The sequence below is a fragment of the Vombatus ursinus genome, unplaced genomic scaffold (genome assembly GCF_900497805.2).
Source record: "Vombatus ursinus unplaced genomic scaffold, bare-nosed wombat genome assembly UNPS02011591.1, whole genome shotgun sequence".
Taxonomy (NCBI): domain Eukaryota; kingdom Metazoa; phylum Chordata; class Mammalia; order Diprotodontia; family Vombatidae; genus Vombatus; species Vombatus ursinus.
In genome coordinates, this window is record NW_020951369.1 from 87,890 (window position 1) to 112,536 (window position 24,647).

Consider the following 24,647-nt stretch of genomic DNA (forward strand, 5'->3'; position numbering starts at 1 on the left):
AGGGTTGCTGCAGAATGTAACCATTTTATGCAAGGTATATGCTGAAGAACTAGGTACTTTAGCCCTAGGAACTTTTTCTGTTTCTTGAGTAATTTTCTAATGTAAATGTAACTGTAGCTTCATTTTGATTTATAATAAAAATGTGCATTTGATATATGCCATCAAATTAAGGTGCTTTAAACTTTCAAATAACATGCAGAAAAGTTAATTCTACCAGTGTAGCACACTATTATTTTTAGAAAACTGTTGTCTTCACGAACAATGGTATGAGTGAGTAGGAATCAGGAACCCAAGTTGAGTTTTTAGACTAGTTGTTTTTTAATGTAAATTGTGAATTTTTTTCATGTTTATAATTTTAAATTAAATCTATATTCTCAAGTTGATGATGGATTTTTTTCATTTTACTAGCCTGACCAGGAAGTGATTACAACGCCAGACCTTAGCAGTCTCTCTTCACCTCTCATAGATCCAGAACGAAATCTGGGTCTCCTTCTTGGACTTCATGCTTCCTATTTAGCAATGAGCACACCACTGTCTCCTGTGGAGGTTGAATGTGCCAGTAAGAAAAATTTTTCTTTCTTTGAATTAAATATTAATCAGCATATTAAATTGATCTTAGTATCAATTTACCATTAAGTAGCATTATGGAAGAGGAGGTATTGTTAATTAGTAAAAATTGTGATTAAGTTACTCTTATATTTAGGAAAATAAAGACTATGCAAATTTAAATTTGAAGTGATATCAGAACGATAAACATTAGAATACAATTAGGAATGAATCGAATCTCTTAAACATGATTACAAAAATGGCCTAACTTACAAACTATCAAGGAGTACCTACTTTTGAATGTGCTAAAATTATTATCATATCCCTGCTCCAATTTTATTTATTTTGATGAAGAGCTCAAGATAAAAATGTTATGTGATAGTGATAATTATCTAATTTAAAGTAACCCTCACTTCTCCCTGATTTGTAACTGATTTGCTGCATCAAGTGATGGAAACTATGTTACTTAAACACTTATTTTAATGATAGTTTTTCATGTATCATTGTATATTTATGGTTACTGTCAGTTTTTGTATTATCACTTGTTCTGGTTGGTATGAGTTAAAATTATGTGAGATAGATGATCCTGAAAAATAGTTGTCCTTCCACTAAGTAGTTTTTCATCTACAAAGAAGTGATAATTGACCTCTCCTACCAAAGTACTGTCAATTGAAAGTAACTGTAGTATTCCCTTGGCATATTACGGATGATTGCCTTGTGAGTATTGTAAAAGATAATTTTGTGGAGGTACATAAGATCAGTTAACAGATAAAGGTGCCAAGATAGGATGTAGAGTGACTCACTTGTCTGTTACCATTTTGCTGTATGCAATTAAGAACTGAATTTACATGTCTTTCAATATGTCAAAAATGTTGACATTCTTGTGTCATGATAAAATTCCATTTCTTCTCATGTTTTGCTCCTTCTGTGCCCTTATCATAAACACTAATTAATCTGTCTGCCTCTGAGTACTTTCTCAGGCTGTTACCCCTGCTCACACGTCACTGCCTCAGTCATTGCCTTTGCATTAATTGGCTGTCCCCCATGCTTGAAATGTGCTGCTTTCTTTTTTCTCCTGTAACAGCCCTAGATTCTTTGGAAGCTCAGTTTAAGCACTGCCTTCTACAAGAAGCCTTCCTCATTCCTCTGAGGTGCAGTTGTCCCTCCTCCCCCAGTTTTCTTATATCTTTTTTGCATATAGTTATATGTAGTGTATGTTGTCTTCCCAATAGATTGTTAGGTCCTAGAGAGCAGGGGTGTTCACTTTTTTCTTTGTATTCCCAGCTCCTACCTCAGTGGAACATAATCGTTTGATTGACAGTGTGCAAAAACAGTTGCTTGTTGGCATATTTGCTTTCTTCCTACATGACTTGTCTGCCTTAACATATGTCATTTCTTTCATATGAAAAGCTTTTCCCATCCTTTTTTTTTAGTCTTCATACTTCCGTACTCTAAAACTCAGTTCAAGATTGTCAGCTTTTTCCTACAAAGTGTTTCCTCAGAATTCATCTTACTATGTTTACTTAATACCCCAGGCAAGGCTTTTTGAGGGGTCTGGATCTGTGATTTATTTCATTGGTACTGGTATCGAAACTCCTTCCACTCATTAAGATTGGTAGCCTGTTTCTTACAGTTTTAGTGGCTTGGGTGACTTACCTATGTTCACATAGTTAGTATGTATCAGAGGTAGGTCTCCCAACTCTTGTCTTCCCAGTCCAGGCTGACCCAAATCAGGGCTTATCTACTCATTTCATTTTATTTTATTTATTTTACAGTATATTAAAATTCATTTGTATTTTCCTTTATAAGTATTCTTAATATCTCTTTGCATATCAACCGTTACTTGATAAATCTTGAAAACAAGGGCAGTAGATTAGTTTCTATTATTTTTGGGCCAGAAACAGTGCTCTTCACAGGCTGTGAAATAATTGAATGTTTTTGATTCCAAATGCAGCTGTTTGAGCCTGCTCAGTGTGTAGTTTTCAAGGCACATAAATAATACCTCCACATATTCCTGTTGTATTTTAAGGTTTACATAGCACTTTGCACACAACAAGGACTTAAGATAAGTGGGGAAAGTATAATTATCTTCATTTTACGTATGAATAAACTGAAATTTAAAGTGGCAGAGCAATTTGCCTTAGAGTCAATAGCTAATAAAAACTGAGATTTGAGGCCAAGTCTTCTGATGTCAAGTCTAGTACTTTTTAGACTACACCCCAATGATTAATGCCCCTGCGCCCTCCCCAAGGTAAAGAATATAATTGCTTACTAATGTGTCTACATTTTCTTCTTAAAATTTGTTTCTGTATTCCCCAGCGTGGCTTAAGTCATCTATATTCTCTGGAGGTTTGCAAACCAGTCAGATACATTATAGTTACAATGAAGAGAAAGATGAAGACCATTGCAGTTCTCCTGGAAATACCACTCCGAACAAATCTAAACTCTATTCCCATAGATTGACTTTGAGTGATCATTCCCAACCATTTTTGCAAGCCATTGCAGACAATAACATTCAGGATCATACTGTGAAGGTAATATTATTCTCATGATTAGTGTTTTAATTAATTGAGAAAAGTGTTTAAAGATACCCACATCAGCCATTTAATAATATTTAGTTTTACTTTGTTATGCCACAGGCACTTTTCTATCATTGATTTCTATATACTCTTTTTTGGGGCTCATTTAGGTAATTTATTTTGTATTTTAATTAAATGAGAGGGAAGAATTTTTTGATAATGACTTTGGTTTTATTTTCAAGTAAAGTTTCAAAGTATTTCAGATGCCTGGCACCAGTATAGGTATCAGAGTATATGAAATATTTAAGATTATATAATTTTATAGTGATACCTATTAAGAATTTAGGTTTAATTGTTTCTGTTTTTCAGGATTTTTTATGTCAGATAGAAAGGTACTGCAAGCAGTGCCATTTGACTACACCAATAACATTTCCTCCTGAGCATCCTGTGGAAGAGGTGGGGCGTCTACTGTTATGTTGTCTTCTAAAGCATGAAGATTTAGGTATTAAAATTTTGGTCTTAAATGTACTCCAAGTATATTTTTGACTAACCTTACTTTTATGCTAACGGCTCATGTTATGTTTTTTAAAATGCCTTGTGTAGGTCATGTGGCCTTATCTTTAGTTCACCCAGTTACACTTGGTGTTGACCAAGTTAAACACAGAACGTTGCCTAAATCTGTAGTGGATGTTTGTAGAGTTGTCTACCAAGCAAAATGCTCACTAATTAAGGTAAATGTATGTGCCATTTATTATCAGTGACTATATATTTCTTCTTTATCTTCTGGTTTTATGTAAAAAAAAAATAATTGACTGTCTCTTTTCCCTTCCCCTCTCAACCTCCATGTGTTTAACTTATAGACGCATCAGGAGCAGGGGCGTTCTTATAAGGAAGTGTGTGCTCCTGTCATTGAACGTTTGCGATTCCTTTTTAATGAATTGCGTCCTGCAGTCTGCAATGACCTCTCAATAATGTCCAAACTCAAACTTTTAAGCTCTTTGCCTCGATGGAGAAGGATAGCTCAGAAGATAATACGAGAGAGAAGGAAAAAAAGAGGTAAGAATATAAGGAAAGTGAGAAAATATTGTCAAACATTTTTTTTCTTGATTGTAAGTATTTTTTTTTTTATTTGGGGGAGGGGGTGGGGAGGCAAGATCCTTCCTTGGTTATAATTTTCAAATAATAAGTACTCATTAACTGTGATGTAAATTGGCATATAGCCTTAACTTTCTTATATATGCTTGTGATAGAGGTAGAAATCCTGCTTATTTATGTAAGTTACTTAATAATGTAAAAAAACCTTTAAATTTCTGTTCTTGAGCTATATTATAGAAATCATTTATTATTTTAGATGATTACTTTTTAGAAAGTAAATTCAAAATGATATAATTTATCACAATCTTAAGATTTTTTATTTTTAAATTTAATAAATTTCATTATGAATAATTTTTTAAAATTATGTGTGTACTGGTAGTTGACATCTAGGTGAACTTAGTATAATTGGATTGAACCTTTGGGATTTTTTTTAATACCTGATATGGTCTAATCTGCATTTTTTTGAAGGGAAAAAAGTATGTTAGTGATATCTTTTATTAATAGTTGTATGTTCCTCTTGAAAGGTGTTTTTTTACCCCGGAGTCTTCAGTTCTTGTGTCTCTTAATCTCTGTAGTATTTTGTACTAAAGTTATATATCTTTGTGAGAGTTCCCTGTGTTCTTTTTTAATATTCTTACCCATTTAATACTCAGTCTACTTGCATCTTCTGTTGTGTTCTTTGGGACTCCCACACTGTTCTTAATTCTTCTGTATCATTTCAATTCAAAAAATATTTATCTAATTTCTGCTCTGTGTCTAGCACTGGGGATATGAATAAGAAACATGACCTGTCTCAGTCCTCAAGGCAGTTTGCCCTCAGAGGACGTAGGTTGAAATCTTGAAAATTATTACTCTTGTGACATTAGGTGAGTCACTTCAGCTTTCTGTGCCTTAGTTTCCATCCATCAAATGAGAAGATTGGATTAGATGACCACTGAAGTCTCTTCTACTTTTAAAATTAGGATCCTGTGAGATCCTACAGTCTGGTAGGGCATATCATGTGTATCCAAATAAATATAATACAAGGTAGATTATAATAGACGTAAAGGAGACAACACTTCCAGCTGCAGAGAGCTAGAAATGCCTCATAGAAGAATGGTACCTTAATTGTGTCTTGAAAGATTTTAACTGAGATGAGGAAGATGTGCATGTTAGCCATGGAGGGATGACTTGCTTGAGGTGCATGTATAAGATGATTATGGTAAGATATCAGAGAATAGCTTGTAGTCCTATTTTGTTGGAATAAAGTGTCTGAAGTGGGGAGTAATATGAATAAAGGAGCGTAAGATAGGTTACACCCAGATTTAAGAAAGTCTTTAATATTGCATTAAGGAATTTTTATTTTTTTTTCATAGCAAGGGATAACATTTTTTTTTTTAATCAGAAAATAGATCTTTCATTAACAAATGAAGATGGCCTGGAAAGGGGAGACTTTTGTACATAGATAGTATGTGTGTATTTGTGTGTATGCACAAATGTAGAAGTGTGTTTAAACACACACACACACACACACACACACACACACACACACACACACACAGCCTTTCCTGATAAAACATAATAAATTCCTTGGGTACATAGATTTTTACACTTTTGTCTTTGTATCCCCAGTACCTCATTCAGTGCCTTGCATATAGTAGTTGCTTAATAAATACTTGTTGGTTGATCAATATTCCTTTAGCCAATCAGTTATGACTGCTGTAAGTGATACTGTTTATGTAGAATAAGTTCATTTAAGGTCAAGTGTAAGATGCTTGTGGGACAGCGAGGTGGGATATGTCCAGCACCCCTCCTATTCTCTCGAATTAACTGAAAAATGGCTTTCTCTGTCTCTTGATTTCACTCTGTCTCTTGCTGGTTGGATGCAGGCTGCTCCTTCTGTTCTTTACTGATTCACAGAACATGGAAGGAGAGAGTTCATTCTTCTGCCTTCCTCAGTGACTCAGGTTTTCATAATTTTCCTATTGCATTCCTGGGTAACTCAATTAGAGATTGCTGTTTTCTGATGAATTGTCAAAGAGCCTGTTATTGGAATTAATGTCAGTCTTTGTACTTTTGACACCCGTTATCTTACTGTTGCCTTGTATATATTACCTTCATTATTCTGAATTCTGAAATTCTAATCTTGAATCACAATCTCCTATACTTATATTTTCTCAATTTTCACTCATTCTGAATTTTCATTTCCCTCATAGTCATCTTCCTACCATTCTGTCCTTCATGTTCTCCAATTTATTTTCTCCCACTCTTGTTTCACTTGCTTCCCTACCTTGTCTTAGCTACTTAAATTGTGTGAATGGATATGATGGGGCTCCACTGACCACATCCACTATTAATTGCAAGGTTTCATGGCATAATGGATGGAGTTTTGAATATGGTGTCAGGAAGATCTAGGTTTGGATCCAACTTGACACTTGTCAGCTTAGTGATCCTGTGCAAGTCATTGAGTCTCACTCAGCTTCAGTTTCACTTTCTGCAAAATGGGGATAATAGTAGCACCTATTTCACAGTTCTTGTGAGGATCAAATGAGATACTATATGTAAATAATGTAATATATGTTAACCTTAAAGCATGATGTGAATGTTTGCTGCTGCTGTTACTGTCACTTTACTGTTAATTCTTGACCTTGGGTAGTTAGTACTGGCCTGTTGAATATTGATGAAGAAAGTAATAATTATACCGATTTCACTCATTATAAAGTTTTGTTGCTTTTAACCCCGGATGAATGGCCTTGACTCCTGTTTGACAGTTTTTATTTAGATCTTATTTGATCATTTTTCAGATTCTCCACAACTACTCTTCCAAGACCTCATTCATAACAAATGATTTTTGTCTTTTATGAAGAAGATTGATGCCATTTTAAATGTGCTCCCTTAACTCCCATGTGTCATCAATTTTATTTGAGTCACTGGTTTCCTGATTCCTTGCCCCAAGGCTAAACCATTCATTTTTGTCTTTGAGCTTGTCACTTCTGCCTCTTCTGGGACCATAAACCATGAATCATCCTGATTTTCAGTTTTTCTTAAACATGTTCAGATCTCCAGAATCCTAAAACAAACTACTTTAACTCAAACTTTCAGCCGTTGTCCATCTCTTCCTTTTCACTTTCATACTTTTCGCATATAATTTTTCCTTTTTTGGAACTTGACTAGCACCTCAGGGTCCTCTCAGCTGATAATGCCTCCTTCCTCCTTCAGATAATCGTGTATATACTTGGATGTATGTATTTTGAGGACAGGGACAGGTTTTGTCTTTGTATTTCCAGAGCCTAGTATAATGCTTGGCACATTGTAGGATATTAACTAATACTTGTTGATTTATGCCACTTCAGGTTCTCTTAAATATTTATCACAGTTCATTGGAATTCACATAAATTCGTAGTCTTATTTTTCTGACAATCAACCTGATTGATTTAAACCCTGAAGCTATATTTCAGAGAGAGCTTCTGAAATAACTTTTGACTTTGTTATTCAAGTCTTTTGATTATGTAAGTTAATTTTAACGAAATTTTAATGTCCTAGATCTAGATTCAAATTTAAATATTTCCAAATTCAAAGGACAATTAAATTATAAATTATAATTAGATACATTATTAAATGATAATGTAGTGATTTTTTTTAACATAGTACCCAAAAAGTCAGAACCTACTGATGTAGAAGAATCTAAGATTGGAAATGAAGAAGGTGATTTAGAAGAAGCATGTATTCTACCACATAGTCCTGTATCTGTAGATAAAAGATCCGTTCCAGTTAAATCACCTAAGGTATGTTATGTAAGGATGTTGTTCGACTTTGCAGTTTACTGAATAGAAAAGTAGTAATTTAGGAAAGGAAAGTGCCATTTGGTATTCTAATTTTGTTCTTAGACTCTGAAATGAGTATGGCATAATGCTTTGTATATTGTAAGCAGTTAATAAAAATTGATATAGTTGTTGAATGAAATTTAGTTTAGTGACATTGCTGTACTAAAAAATATGGGTAGTAGTACCATATCTAATAGTAATAATAATGATAATAATAATCACCATTGTTATTTTGTTCTCTTTTTTGATGCTGTTTCCACCATTTCATTGCATAATATGCAATGAGTAGTAATTCTGAGAAATTATTCTAATTATTAAAGCATATTATTCATCATCTTCACTGACACATTTTATGAATTGCAAAACACTTTCACTTTGTTAGCTTATTTGATTCTTAAAACAACCGTGAGTTAGATTTTATTGATATTTTCCCATTTTGTAGAAGTTGAAAGAAACCCCAGGAGTTTTAAACTGAATGTAGGAATAGAAACAAGTGTTTGTAGTAAGAAATGTTTTTTTTTTTTAGTTTCATAATAAAAGCTTTTTTCAATATTTTGCAGATATTTTATGAAAAATATATTTGTTTGCTTTGTGTATTTCAGAATTCTTGAATAGTATGGAAAATTGTCATTCATGATAAAAGTATATTCACATGATTATATAGATTTTGATTTGAATGTTGGGATTTTTTTTGAAGTAAACTTAATGAGATGATATCATAGTTTAAAAATTTTAGAACAAAAGTCAGTAATGACATTTAAAACCAATAGCAGTAACTGTTTGTATTTTTAAGGATAAATGGCAGCCACTTCTGAGTACAGTCACAGGTGTTCACAAATACAAGTGGCTAAAGCAGAATGTTCAAGGCCTCTATCCTCAGTCTGCACTGCTGAGCACCATTGTTGAATTTGCACTTAAAGAAGAGCCAGTCGATGTGGAAAAGATGAGAAAGTGCTTACTCAAACAGGTAACACTTGTTAAGAACTTGTTCCTGCTATGTGTTTGGTAATTTACAGAATCTAAAAGCCGAATATTTATATTTTTGCAGTTGGAGAGAGCAGAAGTTCGTTTGGAAGGCATAGACACAATTTTAAAATTGGCAACCAAAAGTTTCTTGCTTCCATCTGTGCAATATGCTATGTTCTGTGGATGGCAAAGACTTATCCCAGAAGGAACCAATATAGGGTAAAATTCGGCATTGTTGTATTTATTCCTCAGGAAAATTATGTTCTAAAGAGGAATATGTTTATATTAGGATTTAAATTGACATAAAGTAATTATTTTTTAAAGGGAACCACTTACAGATTGCTTAAAGGATGTTGATCTGATTCCGCCGTTTAATCGAATGCTGCTGGAAGTAACTTTTGGAAAGTTGTATGCTTGGGCCATTCAGAATATTCGAAATGTTTTGTTGGATGCAAATGCCAGATTTAAAGAGCTAGGTGAGCTTTGATTTACTTTGCCAAGATAAGTCTGCTTTTCAAAATAATTATCTTCACACTGATATAGAAGTACATAATTAAGAAAATAGCATTATATATTCTTGCTATTTGGTTAGTTGTTATTAAACCTACAAATAGTAATGTTTGTGTTTTGTTGATTTAGATACTTTAGTAACTTGATTTATTACCCTGTTTTTACTTTGTTTACCTGTTTTTTATTACCCTATTTTAAAAGCTTTTAGCTTTTTATCTCCAGGATTGTAAACTTTAAAAAAAAAAAAGTCAACTTCACACTTAAAATATTTAATTATAAAATTTCAAAAGTCTCAGTTCTATCATTCTGTTTCTGTTACTAGCTTTGTGAAGGCAGGAAACAGTATTTTATTTCTTATTTGTGTCTTAAGGTGCTTAATCCAGTACCTTTTACTTATTTAGGAAAATGTTTTGAATGAAAATTAATTGAATTAGGGGCAGCTAGGTGGCACAGTGGATAGAGCACCTGCCTTGGTATCAGGAGCACCTGAGTTCAAATTTGGCTTCAGACACATAACATTTACTAGCAGTGTGACTCTGGGCAAGTCACTTAACCCCAACTACTTCACCAATAAAAAAAAAATGAATTGCAGAGAAGTTGTTATAGTGAATGAAGGCATCAATTAAGGAAACTTCTGTTATGTATCTATGAAAAATGAATATTTCTTTGGCAAATGGCTTTCTACCCTTTGGTGAAAATGTGGGTTTTTAAATATCATTATAGCTTTGTAATGAAAAATGACAAAGATACGGTTATTTTGTTTTTGGAGTCAAGATTATAATACTACTTTTTCCGTGCTGATAAAATGTGGACAAATGAACACATAGAAAACATTTTTATGGGAAAACAAATTAACTAGAGAGAAATAGTGTGGTATGTAGTGGAAAGAACACTAGATTTGGAGTCAGAGAGTCTAGATATATCGCTTACTACTTCTGTGGCCTTGTGTAAGTTACTTAACCTCAGCTCTAAATTATCATTCTGTTTTTCTCTGACTTGTCTTTTAGTTTTGTAACTACAAGTTAACAAAATTATGTTTGCTTTTTAACTAAGCCATTTGTTAGATAATCTTGTATAGAATCTTGGCATTGAGGCTAGTAATGTTTTAGGTTAGAATGGGATTTTATAGCTTAGGTTGGGGGACTGTTAATAGTTAATATAAGTGTTTAAAGGTCTTCTGTATTATAGTGTGGAGCAGAGGTGCATAACCTTCATCTGTGAACTTATTTTAAAAGTGCTTTGATTATTATATTTTAGTATAATGAATTTTCTTTGTAATACTGTGCATATTATGTATTTTAAAACATTCTGGCAGGGGTTTCATAGATGTCATGGCTTGCCAAAGGAGTCTTGTGACATGAAGTTAACTCCTGGTTGAAGGGAAAATAATTATGGAGATAATTCAACTTTACTATATAACTCAGTCTATGTATCATGTAATTGTAGACTCTAATAAAGAGAGAACATTTCTTGTATTCCCTGTGAACCTTTTAAAGAGTATTTTTACAGACAGTGTCCATGATGATAGTGGTAGCTTTTTGAAGATCCTCCCCCTCCCTTTCTTTCCTTCTTCTCTTCCTCCCTGTTTGGTGTGGTAATCTAATAAGAAGAGAAGTTAATGGCATTTAGTTATGACCTGTAGTCAGAAGCTGGCACCAAATTTTCTGACTTAACATAATTTCTTGACTTGACATAATTTAGATTTTTTTTTTATTCTGGGTCCTGATAACTGTTCACCAAGTGTGGAAGGAACCTTGACTTTCATATCTGTAACGTCATGGAATTGAAATATATGATTTAGATCTCTTCAAATTCTAAAATATTCTTAGATGTTTATATATAGTTAATTTAATACTTTTAGAGTTAACATGTCCTTACAATCTTAGATCTCGTATTCGAAACACCTAATGTACCTATCATAGTACAGTAATATTTATGAGTCAATTTTAGGGATAACTGTGAAAAAAAGTAAGTAACTTAGTTGGAATGTAAAAGGGATACTAAGAAACAGGAGGAGTAAGAACTATAACTAGGGGAGACAAGTGTGTAAGAGGAAAAATCAGTAAGGTTCTTAGAAAGATATAAGGGATTTGGAGCTTTTTGATGGCTATACTTCCCATGTTATATAGGGCAAAAAAATGGCATTTGACCAGTAGGTAGAAATTGAGTTTTTTCTCTCTTTTTAATGTATATTATTGTTATTTATATTTCATATATTTTAGCCTACTTAAAGATATTCTGATTCTTAACCAGGTATCCAGCCTGTTCCTCTGCAAACCATTACTAATGAGAATCCAGCAGGACCAAGCCTTGGAACCATTCCACAAGCACGTTTTCTCCTGGTTATGCTCAATATGCTCACCCTTCAGTATGGTGCAAACAACTTGAATCTTCTTTTGAATTCTGGCATGCTAGCATTGACTCAAACAACATTGCGATTAATAGGTAGACAGCCTTTTGGATTTTTTTTTAGTGGTGGTTTGTGAAATCCAGGGTTTTGACTTTGGCAATATTTTTACATTGTAGCTTTTTGCATTTTGTAGGCAAACTAATTTGCCTTGGTTTATTTTAGAGATTAATGATTGTGTACCTTGTCCAAAATTCAAATCCCTGCAATACAGGGGGATATGTACTTTATTATGGATGATAATATTTTTGTTTGACTACTTGTAATTTTGTTATTTTATCCATTAAAATGAAAATTTATAGAATTACTATCTCAGACATTTAAAAGAAATTATGATCACTAACTTTCAGAGGTGTTACATGAAGGAAGGGGGGGACTATTTTCAGTAACCAGAGAGAGGAAAAGAGATATTCTTGTTTCATATCACTTGAAATTTAGCTTTGGCTTTAAGGAAGAACTTTTAAAACTAATATAAACATGAATATTAAAGGAGTCTGTTAAATCTCCTTCTTTGGAGATAGATAATGATGAAATAGTGATTTGTCTAGGAGATTTAGATGCTCTGCTCTAAGTAGGAGGTACTGTATGAAAGTGAAAAACAAGACCTCTTTTTAGTTTTACCATATCACCTCAGGTTTTCAGGTAAAATTTATATAAGTGACTAGTATATCCTTGAGTAAAAAATTTAAAGTTTTAGTAACCTGCACTTGTAATTTGTTAAATCATTTACAATTCACATTAAGAGATTTACCTTGTTATTTTGAGATTGAGATCTAGAAAAGACTAGTTTGCTCTTGAAGTTAGTATGGAAAGTTTTTGATTATTTGAGTAGAATTATTTAATGTGGTTTCATAAAGAACAATTTAGTGGTGATACTAATTAGTCTGCATTTTTTTTTTGCCTTTTAAAGATGGACTGGAAATAAATTGAAATACCTTTAAAACTTTTTCATTGCAGTAATTTTTGCAGTGGAAATAGATTTAATGCACTCAGGATAATTATGTAAAACAAGAATTATTGTCTACTTTTACATCATTTTTACCAGGTGGTTACTCAATATTGTTTAAACAACTGATTGCAATTCTTTGGTCAGGTCCTAGTTCTGACAATATTGAAGAAGACATGAATGCTTCTGCCCGAGGAGCTTCAGCTACTGTTTTGGAAGAATCAAGAAAAGAAACCACCCCAGTGCAACTTCCTGTTTCAGGGCCAGAACTGGCAGCAATGATGAAGATTGGTACAAGGGTTATGAGGGGAGTGGACTGGAAATGGGGAGATCAGGTATTAAATGTGACTGTAGTATCTTCTTCTTCTTCTTCTTCTTCTTTTTTTTTTTTTTTTTGCTTTTTGGCTAGGCAGTTGGGTTAAGTGACTTGCCCTGGGTCACACAACTAGTAAGTGTCAAATGTCTTAGGCCAGATTTGAACTCAGGTCCTCCTGACTCTAGGACCAGTGCTTTATTCACTGCGCCACCTAGCTGCCCCTGCAGTGTCTTCATACCTGTATATGTAAGCGCTAGTAAATTTTAGGTGGTAATAAAAAAAAAAACTCCTTTTTCTGTATAATTTATGGTATAAACAGCCCAGAATATAACAACTCCAGCTCTCTTTGTGGTTGATAGAAGAGACATGAGCTAAAAACATTTATTTGTGACTAAGGGGTAAATAATATCAAAGGAAGGAGTGGACAAATAAATAATATCAGGGACACACTGAAGTGGAACTTGGAGCAGTATGGCTTAACTGTAGAATTTCGGAAAACAGCAGTAATAGCAGCAGCTTTCCTCTCTTCTCCCTAGTCAATCCACCTTCACTCTGGCCTCCACCCTCTCATCCCCACATTTTCAAAGATCAAAACATTCTCTTCACAAAAATTCTGTGAATTTGATAGTACATTATCTCTGTTTCACAGATGAGGAAACTGAGGCTCTAAGAAGTCCATGGTGACTCAGTAATAATAATGTGCAGGAGACTGAATTTGAACCAGGTCTCCAGACTCCAAAGCTATCATTCTTATTGTTTTGCTGTGCTGCCTCAAGTTACAGCTAAAAGACAAGGTATCTCTTTCTGTGTACAAAGGCATCAATGCCACAAATTAGGGGACATTTTTCATATATTAACATTTTAGAAAGAATTCTTGGACCTATCTCAGACCTGCAAACAGGGATACCAGGAGGTAATAATATTTATGCTTCGAAAAGATAATTGTGGGTGAACAACTGCTCTGTGATAAGAAGCAGTGCTATAAAAATTGCTTCATTCCTCAAAGAAAATGGAGGGCACTTCTTAAGACAGCAGATGGAGCCTCCATTTAAGAAGTGAATTCTCTACAGAAGGGAAAGAGTGTGAGAGGGAAGGTAAAGATTGTTTTAAAACAGGGATTAACTATAAGAAGGCCAGAAACAATAGGGCAGAAAGGAGAACCTTTCTCCCTTTATTATCTCTCCCTCCCTTCCCTCCGCCATCCCTGTTGATAGGAGGTTTATGATTGAAGAGAAGCTTCAGGAGACTAGTGACTCTCTTAGGATAGTTACCCTTATGTGGCTTTTAAGTTTGTCTCTTACATGCTTTGAATCCCCAGTCTTTGTATGGACAAACTATTTGTAGTCTGTAGTCATGTAGATGTAGAAATCTCAGAATATGACCTATGTTTAGAGTTATGAGAATGCTTCTCCCTCAAATTTTTCTTATATTAGCTCTATAGAAAATTATATTTTGGACTTGGAGCCAGGATGGACTTAGGTTCACATCCCACCTTGGAGAAATCACTTAACTTCTGATCCTGAGTTTCCTGGTGTATAAAATGAGTAGGTTAGACTAGACTGCCTCTAAAGTCTCTTTGAGATCTAAATCTTTGAACGTTTGAATTTATAGACAATTTTTGAAAAATTTTTTATAGAATGTGAAGATATTATTAGTCATGGAAATAAATATTCTTCTAGTGGCATATATACACATATATACACATATTTATAAAGCTAAATTTCTGTTTTAAATTATTTTATTATTAATTTAAAGTCCCAGAATAAACATACATTCAAAAGTTCTTACATTTAAAAATATATATTCTAACGTTAATGCTAACCTTTTTGTTATTCCCTTTATGTCTTCTTTTGACACCTGTCTGTTTACGTCCCTAAACATGTATCTAAAACATAGCAGTATTGTGTGTAATCTGAAAATTAAGATTTTTTTTTTTACTTCTTCATGGTTTCATTTTCTTTTTCTTGTCTTAGTGCAGTTGGTCAGATTTCTGTGCTTTTGATACTATGTAAGAAGAATGAAAAAATATGTATATATACTCCATGTAAAGATATTGGAATAGAATGGAAAAATGTTAAGTTACTATGCTATACTGAAGCTGTGGTATTTAATTTTCTTCTTTCCTTCTCAGGATGGCCCACCCCCAGGTTTAGGTCGTGTGATTGGTGAATTAGGAGAGGATGGATGGATAAGGGTCCAGTGGGATACAGGCAGTACCAATTCGTACCGAATGGGGAAAGAAGGAAAGTATGACCTCAAATTGGCTGAGCCCCCACCTGCAGCTCAGCCCACAACAGAGGACTCAGATACTGAGGATGATTCTGGTTAGTAAAAATAGCAAGAGTTTAAAGATAACCTAAATAAAATATATATTTTTTGCCTTCCTTCCCTAAACTCTGTATCTCTGTTCTAGGTGGCACTGGTTTTTGCTTTAGTATATTGCTCTCTTAACTTATTCTTGTATGTGTGTTTTGTCTCCTCAGCCATACTTTAAGGTCTGCCAACAGAGAGACCCCATATATACAGTATCTGATAAAACATCAGTTGTTCAGTAAATACTAACTTACTGAATTAGAAATAAAAAGCAAATGATTTTAAATGATGTATAGTTCCTCAAGATTAGCTTTACCAAAGAAATGTATTGTTTTTACCAGGATGGCCTTTATATTTTTCCTTACTTTGCTTTTGAATATTACATAAAGTAGGACAGGCATAAATTTGAAAACTTGAATTTAACTTTACCTTTAATCAGTTTAGGTGGGAATAAGAAACCATATATTTAAAGATAAAAATAGACCTACATATAATGCATCTATTTTTTAGCAAACATTTAATGGCTAGCATTAAACTTTAGGACAGGGGTTCATTTTGATAACTATATTTCAATATAATTTGTTTCCTTGTAATCTTCTGTATTTTATTATATGCACTTAAAAACCTTATCCTTAGAAGGAATCTATAGGCTTTACCATAGTGCCAGATGACTCAAACAAGGCTAAGAACTTGTGCTTTAAAACTACTTATGTTTGATAGCTGAGACATTTTTTTCATCATGTATGCAGTATAGGTACCACTTGCTTCCCAGGTCCCTCCCTTTCTGCCATTTGCTTAGATTCTTAGGGAGGGAAGCACTGTTGGCAGGGACCTACCTTTTGCTAACTGCTCTTTAGATTCTAACTGGTAGAATCCCCTATTTGCCTACCAGATTTGGAAAAATGAAAAATAATTTCTTCTCATGAGTACACTGTAGATGCATACTATACATCAGAACGAGATAATTGGTCAGCATATGTTGAAACATTCCCTTCCCCAAGCAGATGATAGTTAAAAGTCATTTAATAGATTTCATCTGACAACACTGTTTCTGTATTTGTCTGCCTCTTTCATGCTCTCCCTATCTCCTTTCCCCTATTGAACTCTTCCTTCCTACCTTCAAAGATTGATTTCAGTTGAAGTAATTTTTTTGATATTTTGTTGGGAATTTTTAAAAAAAAAATATACATCCCAAACCACTTGTATTAGAATAATAAGTCAGTGAGTTGCTGCTGCATACATATTTTAACTCGTTTCTTATTTGTTTTTATTTTGGTTTCCATTTCAGAAGGTGAACAAATGGAAAGAAACCTCCACCCTACTTCTATGATGCTTACAAGTACTGTTAATCTACTACAGACTCTGTGTCTGTCTGCTGGAATTCATGCAGAAATCATGCAAAATGAAGCCACAAGAACTTTGTGTGGTCTGCTTCGAATGTTAGTGGAAAGTGGAACAATAGATAAAACATGTACGTTATAGGTCATGTGAATGGTAAAATAAACATGTTCTTGGGTGATACCATTTTCCTTAATATGCCCTTTTGTCCTATATTTTCAATTGTAATATCCCGTGTTTCATCCTTTGAATATTTTAGGAGAAACTGGTACTTTAAACCTCAGATGTTCTCTACAGAAATATATGCTAATTTTAACACAGAAACATTTTAAATGTACTTAAGAAAGAATCTGTGGTGAAGAGACTTAAAATCATTCCTGTCCTTTAATATAATTCTGTATAGTTATTGACTATATTGACTATAGTTTATAGTCAATAAGTATTCATTTAATGCTCTGTGTGCCAGGCACTGTGCTAAGCATCAAGGATACCAAGAAAGGCAAAAGACAGTCACTCCTCTCAAGTTGCTTCTAGTCTAAAGGGCGAAGACATACAAAAGGAAGCTGAGATGCAGGGGAAAAAGAGGGGGACCAGGAGGGAAAAGAAGAGGAAAAGTACCTTGCTTGAGGGTATAGTGGAGAAGTCCTAAGGAGTGTATCCTGTTGGGAAAAGAAGAGATGAATGACCTGGGCACCCTCCTTAAGTGGAAGGTCTGGGAGGAGTTTGCCAACCTCTGATCAGGGACTGCCAGTGGGTTCTGGTCACTATACTAGGCACTGTGCTGGTTTGGATTGAAAAGGTATGTGTTCTGGGGTGGGGATGGGGTGTCAGGAATGTAGTGTTGGTGGGAGAGTGTTTTATAGTCTTGAGGTAGCTGAAAATACAGAAATGGTAGTACAAAAGACACGTTAAATGTTGTAATTGGGATTTTACCTTGTGTATCCTAGTATCCTAGTGTATCCTAGAAAAAGCTTCAAGAGGCTATGCCTCAAAGGAGAAGAGAATGAAATATTTTGATAAAGATAGGGCAGTTTCAGAAAATGGATGCTATTGTCACAGGAATCACTGAACACTACCCTTTGAAACTGTTGCTCGGGAGATAGAAACTTTTTTTGAGAATATTGTAGGAAAAGAGGGTTGCAGAAGGTCAGTCTTAAAGAGAGGAGGGTAGATGAGAAGTAAGAAAGAGTAATTGGGTACATTTAGTTAAATCTGATGAGCCTTGAAGTCTAAGATGTGGTGTTTGGTTCTGGTGTAGAAATTACCAATGAGATGTTAAGAGGGTTTTGGAGAATAAAAAACTGGTGATCATTGTGTAATGATAGATATGGGTTTGGTGGAAGAAATGAGTGAACTTGGTAAAAAAGTTATAATAATCCAGATGATTAAAGTTAGAGCTTGAGAGACAGGGAAAATGTAAGGTGGAAGATATGGCAAGTTTAAGCAACTTAGTAAACAACGGAGAGATATTATTGAAGATCGTAGTCTATCCCCGGGGTTAAGGGAGGAATGAGTATAAAATGGTAGTGATATTAACAGAGTTGGAGAAAATGGATAGAAAGAAAGAATTCATTTCATTGAGTTCTTAGTTCTTTTCCTGATCTATCTGATATATACACTTTGATTTAGAATAGTAATTTAGTATCTTATGTTTAGTTCTTCACTTACATTGGAAAGGCATTGTTTGGGTGTGGAAAGAAGAGTGAATTTAGATTATCATAATTTAAGCTAAGTTCAGTTGGAGCTCTGCTGCATATATAATTTCGGTTATGCCAATAACTTTTCTAGGCTCTTCCTCTCTAAAATGAGAGTATTGGGCTAGATGTTTAGTCAAGCTCCTTCCAAGCTTTAAATTCTATGATTTTAATGGTATTCAAAGACTTTGGGCTTGATGCCTATTTCTTAGGAGTACTGTGAGAATTAATCTCAAATTTATAGAAGTACATGTGATATTTATGTAATTCCAGCTATTCAGAATGGATTAGTTGGTTTTGATTTAAGCATACAATGTAATAAATAGGGTAAAGTTGGGAATAGGAGCGCAGTGTTCCATTTAGATATTAACAAACTGACATAATTATAGATTCGTTTTACTGTTTATGAAAACAAGCATAAACAACTCCAGTAGCTAAAATAGCATCTTGTTTCAGTTATCAAATGAATTAAAATGTATGGTCAAGCTGCTTTTTCTTAAAAGTATCATAAAGTTAAGGCTTTTAGTTCAGAAAATATTCCCATTATTTTGGGTTATTGCAAATTATTTCAAATTAATAAGGCTTTATTTTTTTTTTGCATGTTCTTTATTACCTTTAGATCTAAAAGAAAGAGAAAACATTAAAAAGCATTAAATTTGGGAACCTAGTGGGGGAGAGTATTGACATTTTCTTTTCTCTTTCAGCTTCTTTACCAAATAAATTGGTTTACAAAGAGCAGCACAGGAGTTGGTGTACACTTGGATTTATTCGCAGTATAGCACTTATGCCTCAAATGTGTAGCACCCTTAGTACATCTCAGTGGATCACATTACTGATGAAAATCGTGGAAGGACATGAGTCATTTACAGCAGCTTCTCTTCAGAGACAGGTGATTGACTTGACAGATATATACTTGCTATATGATGATGTGTTAGGAAAGTCACTTTGGCAGTTAAGTGGGGAAAGAATTGTGTCAGGGAGATCAGTTAGTTAAGAGGCTATTTCAGTAGTCCAAGTATGAGGTGATGAGGGCCTGAACTAGGGTTTTATCTGTGGGAGAGAATGTGATGTATGACAGAGATATTGTAGAGAAAGAAATTTGGCCACTGATTGGATATATGAATCTGATGAGAAAGAAGAGTCAAGAGTCACATAAAAGTTTTGAGGCTGGGTGAATGGTGGTCGCCTCTGCAGTAGTAGGGAAATTTCAGAAGAGGAGAGGCTTTGAGGAGAAAGATAATGAGTTCTAGTTCAAAGTGATCAAGGCCTGAACGAGGGGCAGTGGTTAAATGAATGGACTGATTTGAGAGAAGCAGAGGTAGAATTGTCAAGACTTCACAACTGATTGGATATGGGGGATAAAGTAGAAGAAGTAGTCAGAGGTGACTTAAATTGTGAATTTAGATGACTGGAAAAATGGCATGTGTTCCAGAAAAATAGCAAATTTTGGAGTAGGTAAATTTTGAGATAAAGATAATTCTGTTTTGGGTATATTGAGTTTGAATTTCTTATGGGACGTCCAGGTAGAGATGTCAAGTAAAGATGTTACTACATGGATTCAGTTTAGGTGAAAGATTAGAAATGGATGTATAGATTTGGGAATTATCTGTCTGGGGAAGATATTTGAATGTTGGGGTCTAAATGAGATTAAAGGACAGCAGAAGAAGAGGGCTTAGAATAGAACCTTGGCAGACTAACCATGGTTTATGGGAGGTAGATGATCCTACAAAGGATCTACAAAGGAGACTAAGAAGAAACAGACTTAGGAGGAGGACCAAGAGAGCAGTGTCAGGGAAAGCCAAGAAAGGACGGAATATCCACGAATAGAGAGTGGCCAACAATAAAGATGCTGCAGAAAGTTAAGTGTAATGAGGATTAAGGAAAAAAAAAAACTATTGGATTAATCTATGAAGCTATCATAGGAAATTTTGAAGAAAATTGTTTTTTCCTCAGTGGAATAATAATTGACTGTGAAGTCAGATTGTAAGGGGTTGAGTGGGAGATGTGACGATGTAAACAAGGATAGATGAATAGTGATTGGAACATGAGAGAGAAAAGAGATAAAGGATATAACCTCAACATATTGATAGGGTCAAGTGAAAAGGTTTTTTTTTTTTTTAAAGATTTGGGGAGAGATTCTGGGTATGTTTGTAGATAGAAAGGAAGAGAAGAGTAGATAAAAGAGAGGGAAAGGAAGAATGAATGAATGGAAATAATTGGGAATCAGGTTCCTGGAGGAGACTTGCTGAAGGGCCCAAATAGGGGCTTCACCTTGGCAAAGAGGCTTAATTCTGGAAAGAATGAGGGACAACATGGAAGGATTTTGAGTTTTGAAGGAGAAGAGCTGAAGATAGGTGGTCTCAATTTTTCTTAGTAAAGTAGATGGCAGGGTCCTCTCTTTGGAGATAGAAAGGAAATGGTAGAGTGATGTACCTCTGAGGAGAGCAGAGAAGGTTTGGAAACAGGCAAGAGTTAAAAAGGATTACCATGAAACAGAGAGAAACAATTGAGATTAGATAACATAAATTTGTAGAGGCCAAAGTCAGCACAGGTGTGTGACTTCCTCCAGCAATGTTCAGCAGCACTTCAGAATAGCAAAAGTAAAGGAGGATTCTGTGTGTCTATACATTTCTGTGTGCAATGGGTACTCATAACTGAGATTTGGCAAAGTACGAGTAGCATAGGACAAGGGGTAAATGATTCAGTGGCAGAAGATAATGTGTATGTGATATATTCTAATTGAACTATAGTCAAGACTTTGAAGTAGAAAAGTTGAGGTGAAGCAGGGGTGAAGGTTGGGAAAAAGGAGGTGTGAAGGGAATAGAGGTTCCAATGAGGATAAGGAGTGGATTTAGTAGCAATGAGGCAAGGGGAAAGAAGGTATAATAGGCTAGGATTACAGAGAGGAGCTTCAGAGTTTAAGACAAAAGTAGTATAGTTATGGGTGATTACGAGATCTAAGGTATGACATTGTGTTTGGGTGGCTGAAGTAGAAGGATGGTGTGAAGGTGAAGAGACTTAAGGACTTTGATGAACTAAAAGATCAATTGTTTAAGAAATATCAAAGAATCTATGTTGAAATCCCTGAATATAAGAGCTGGACTAGGGGCAGAGAGGCAGAGAGACTGTAATTAGAACAATGACTGAAGGATATGGATGGATAGAGTAAACCTTAAAACAAAAGAAGTTGCTGATTGGTGGTCTTGATGTGACAGTGAAGAATAAGAAATATGCCTTCATCTTTTCCTGGACAAGTAAGCCAGGAGGCGTGAACTCCCAGTACTGGAGAGGGTAACCAGGGTATAACGACTTCTGAAAAGAAATAGATTTCTTTGGGCTAGAAGACAGATGACCAGATCTAGTGAAGGAGAAGTTTAATAAAGGGTGAAGGAGAGTTTAATAAGAGTGGAGGGTCATAAAATCATAGCTCTAGAGCAGAGAAGGGACCTTAGAGGTAATTTAGTCTAACCTCCTCATTTTACACATGTGGAAACTGAGGTACAAAGGTATGTCTTGTTCAGGATTCCAGAGGTACACTACAGCTGGAGGGTAGACTGGTATATCAGTTTTGGAATGATAGGGCTCAGGTAGATAAGGATGAGAATATGTTGACAAGTAACAGGAGGAAGGGCAAGCTCACAGTCTTAAGGGGAGGAGGAGGAGACGAGAGTACTTCAGTTGTAGAAAAAGAAAAAATGGTTGAGTATAATACATTGACTGAAAAATGACTGATGATAATTATGTTTTCATTAGATCTTAGCAGTGCATTTATTGCAAGCAGTACTTCCATCCTGGGACAAAATGGAAAGATCAAGGGATATGAAGTTTCTTGTGGAAAAACTTTTTGGCTTCTTGGGCAGCCTTCTTAGTACATGCTCTTCAGACATACCACTGCTCAGAGGTAAAGTGGTTTTTTACATTATTTGATTAATTAGATAAATTATAAATTCACTTTTAAGCTTTTTCTCTGTTTTTTATTTTAGAATCAACTCTGAGAAGGAGGAAGGCCAGACCCCAGGCATCTTTGACTGCAACCCATAGTAGTACTTTGGCAGAGGAGATAGTGGCCCTGCTAAGGACTCTACATTCACTGAGCCAGTGGAATGGACTCATAAACAAGTACATCAACTCTCAGCTAAACTCCATCACCCACATCTTTGCAGGAAAACAGTCGGAAGGGGTAGTTTCCACGTTTTAAAATAAGCTCATTTTTTTCTTTCTAGAATACTTTTAATATAAAAAATTTACTTTTAAAATGTATAATTGACTCAGAGGCATTTTAATTTAATTGGATTAACTTGTTTTAGAAAGCAATTGCCTTTTTATTTAAACAACTTTCTTGTTGACTATTTTTCTAAAACACAGATAAGAACGTTGATTTTCTACTTACGGTTTATTTGTATTTGTTTTGTGTTAGGCTGTGTTAGAAGATTACTTTCCTGATTCTGAGAACCCTGAAGTTGGTGGCCTAATGGCAGTGCTAGCTGTAATTGGTGGAATAGACAGTCGCTTGAGGCTGGGTGGCCAAGTGGTACATGATGAATTTGGAGAAGGCACAGTGACACGCATCACTCCTAAAGGCAAAATCACAGTCCAGTTCTGTGATATGCGAACATGTAGAGTTTGTCCATTGAATCAGCTAAAACCGGTAGGTGAGCTTTTGTGGATTTTGACTGTTGTAAATGGAGAGAAATCACAGCACAAAAATGTGGTCTAATGCTAGGAATTAGAATACAGGAAAGAGACCTCAGAGGCTATTGGTCCCACCCATATCTGGTGAAGAATGTCTGAGACAACCTGCTTCATGTTTGAATAGCTCTGTGTCTGCCTCTATAATTTCCACTTATTGTTCTTAATACCATTCTCTAGAGCCAAGCTGAATTTGTCTAATTCTACTTATGTGTGACAAATCTCGAAATATTTGAAGACGTGTTTCCACTAAATCTCTAGTCTTTTACATCTCCAGATTGTTATGTGATGAGAATCTTGAGACTTTTACCATCTTGGATGTCCTCTCGGGTGCTTATTCTGACAATTTTGAAAAGTGCTCTAGATTGTGGTGTGATGTGGGTAGACTACAACAGAACTATCACCTCTCTGTTCCTGTATCATATACTTTTTTTTTTCAAATCAACAAAAACTTGTTAAATGCTTACTGTGAGCAAGGCACAGTGCAAGTGTCTCCTATCACCTTTAGGATCATATATAAAATCCTCTGTTTGGCTTGGCGTTCAAAGCCCTTAATAACCTGACCCACCTAACCTTTTTTTTTTTAATTATGATAATTTTAATTTATTTTTTTGTTTTTAACATTTACTTCCACAAGATTTTGAGTTCCAAATTTTCACCCCATTTCACCCCTCTCCCCACCCCAAGATGGCATGCATTCTGAATACCCCTTCCCCTAGTCTGCCTACCCTTCTATCTCTCTCCCCCCTTCTCTTATCCCTTCCCGTTCAATTTTCCTGTAGGGCAGGATGGATTTCTGTGCCCCGTTTCCTGTATTTCTTATTTCCCAGTTGCATATGAAAACATTTTTTTTTTTAAACATATGTTTTTAAAACTTTGGGTTCCAAATTTTCTCCCTTCCTCCCTCCCCACCAACCTTCATTGATAAAGCAAGCAACTAGATATAGGTTATATATGTGCAGTTATACAAAACCCTTCCATAGTAGACATGCTGTGAAAAACTAACTCTTATTTCCCTTAATCCTATCCCACTCCCCCATTTATTCTATTCTCTCTTTTGACTCTGACCCTCCTCAGAAGTACTTGCTTGTGATTACCCCCTTTCCCAATCTGCCTTCCTCTCTATCATCCCCATACTGTCTTGTCCCCTTCCCCCACCCCCACTCCATTTTTCTGTAGGGTAAGACAGATTTCCATACTCAATTGAGTATGTAAGTTATTCCCTCCTAAAGTCAAATTCTGTGAGAATAAGATTCCCTCATTCCCTCTTACCTTCCCCTGTTTCCCTGCCACTGTAAGAGCCTTTTCTTTTCTGTTTTTTTTTTGTGAGATAATTTACCTCGTTCTACATCTCCCTTTCTCCTTTTCCTAGTATAATTCTCTCTCACTCCTTAATTTTATTCTTCAGATATGACCTCTTCATCTTCAGCTCACCCTGTGCCCTCTATCTATCTATCTATCTATCTATCTATCTATCTATCTATCTATCTATCTATCTATCTATC

At 34.9% G+C, this 24,647-nt stretch overlaps 1 protein-coding gene across 1 annotated transcript in view; it reads left to right on the forward strand.

The window, feature by feature from the left end:
- Window positions 1-24,647, forward strand: part of HERC2 (HECT and RLD domain containing E3 ubiquitin protein ligase 2) — a gene marked incomplete at its 5' end in the record, with an annotated part of 200,575 nt that overhangs the window by 79,650 nt on the left and 96,278 nt on the right. The window contains 17 exons of the mRNA XM_027856650.1: window positions 409-559; window positions 2,866-3,080; window positions 3,435-3,567; window positions 3,669-3,796; window positions 3,926-4,121; window positions 7,788-7,924; window positions 8,757-8,930; window positions 9,012-9,148; window positions 9,254-9,405; window positions 11,693-11,884; window positions 12,940-13,127; window positions 15,240-15,432; window positions 16,710-16,892; window positions 19,158-19,342; window positions 22,207-22,354; window positions 22,437-22,633; window positions 22,871-23,101. Coding sequence (XP_027712451.1) covers window positions 409-559; window positions 2,866-3,080; window positions 3,435-3,567; window positions 3,669-3,796; window positions 3,926-4,121; window positions 7,788-7,924; window positions 8,757-8,930; window positions 9,012-9,148; window positions 9,254-9,405; window positions 11,693-11,884; window positions 12,940-13,127; window positions 15,240-15,432; window positions 16,710-16,892; window positions 19,158-19,342; window positions 22,207-22,354; window positions 22,437-22,633; window positions 22,871-23,101 — 2,940 coding nt within the window. The remainder of the gene's footprint in view (window positions 1-408; window positions 560-2,865; window positions 3,081-3,434; window positions 3,568-3,668; window positions 3,797-3,925; window positions 4,122-7,787; window positions 7,925-8,756; window positions 8,931-9,011; window positions 9,149-9,253; window positions 9,406-11,692; window positions 11,885-12,939; window positions 13,128-15,239; window positions 15,433-16,709; window positions 16,893-19,157; window positions 19,343-22,206; window positions 22,355-22,436; window positions 22,634-22,870; window positions 23,102-24,647) is intronic.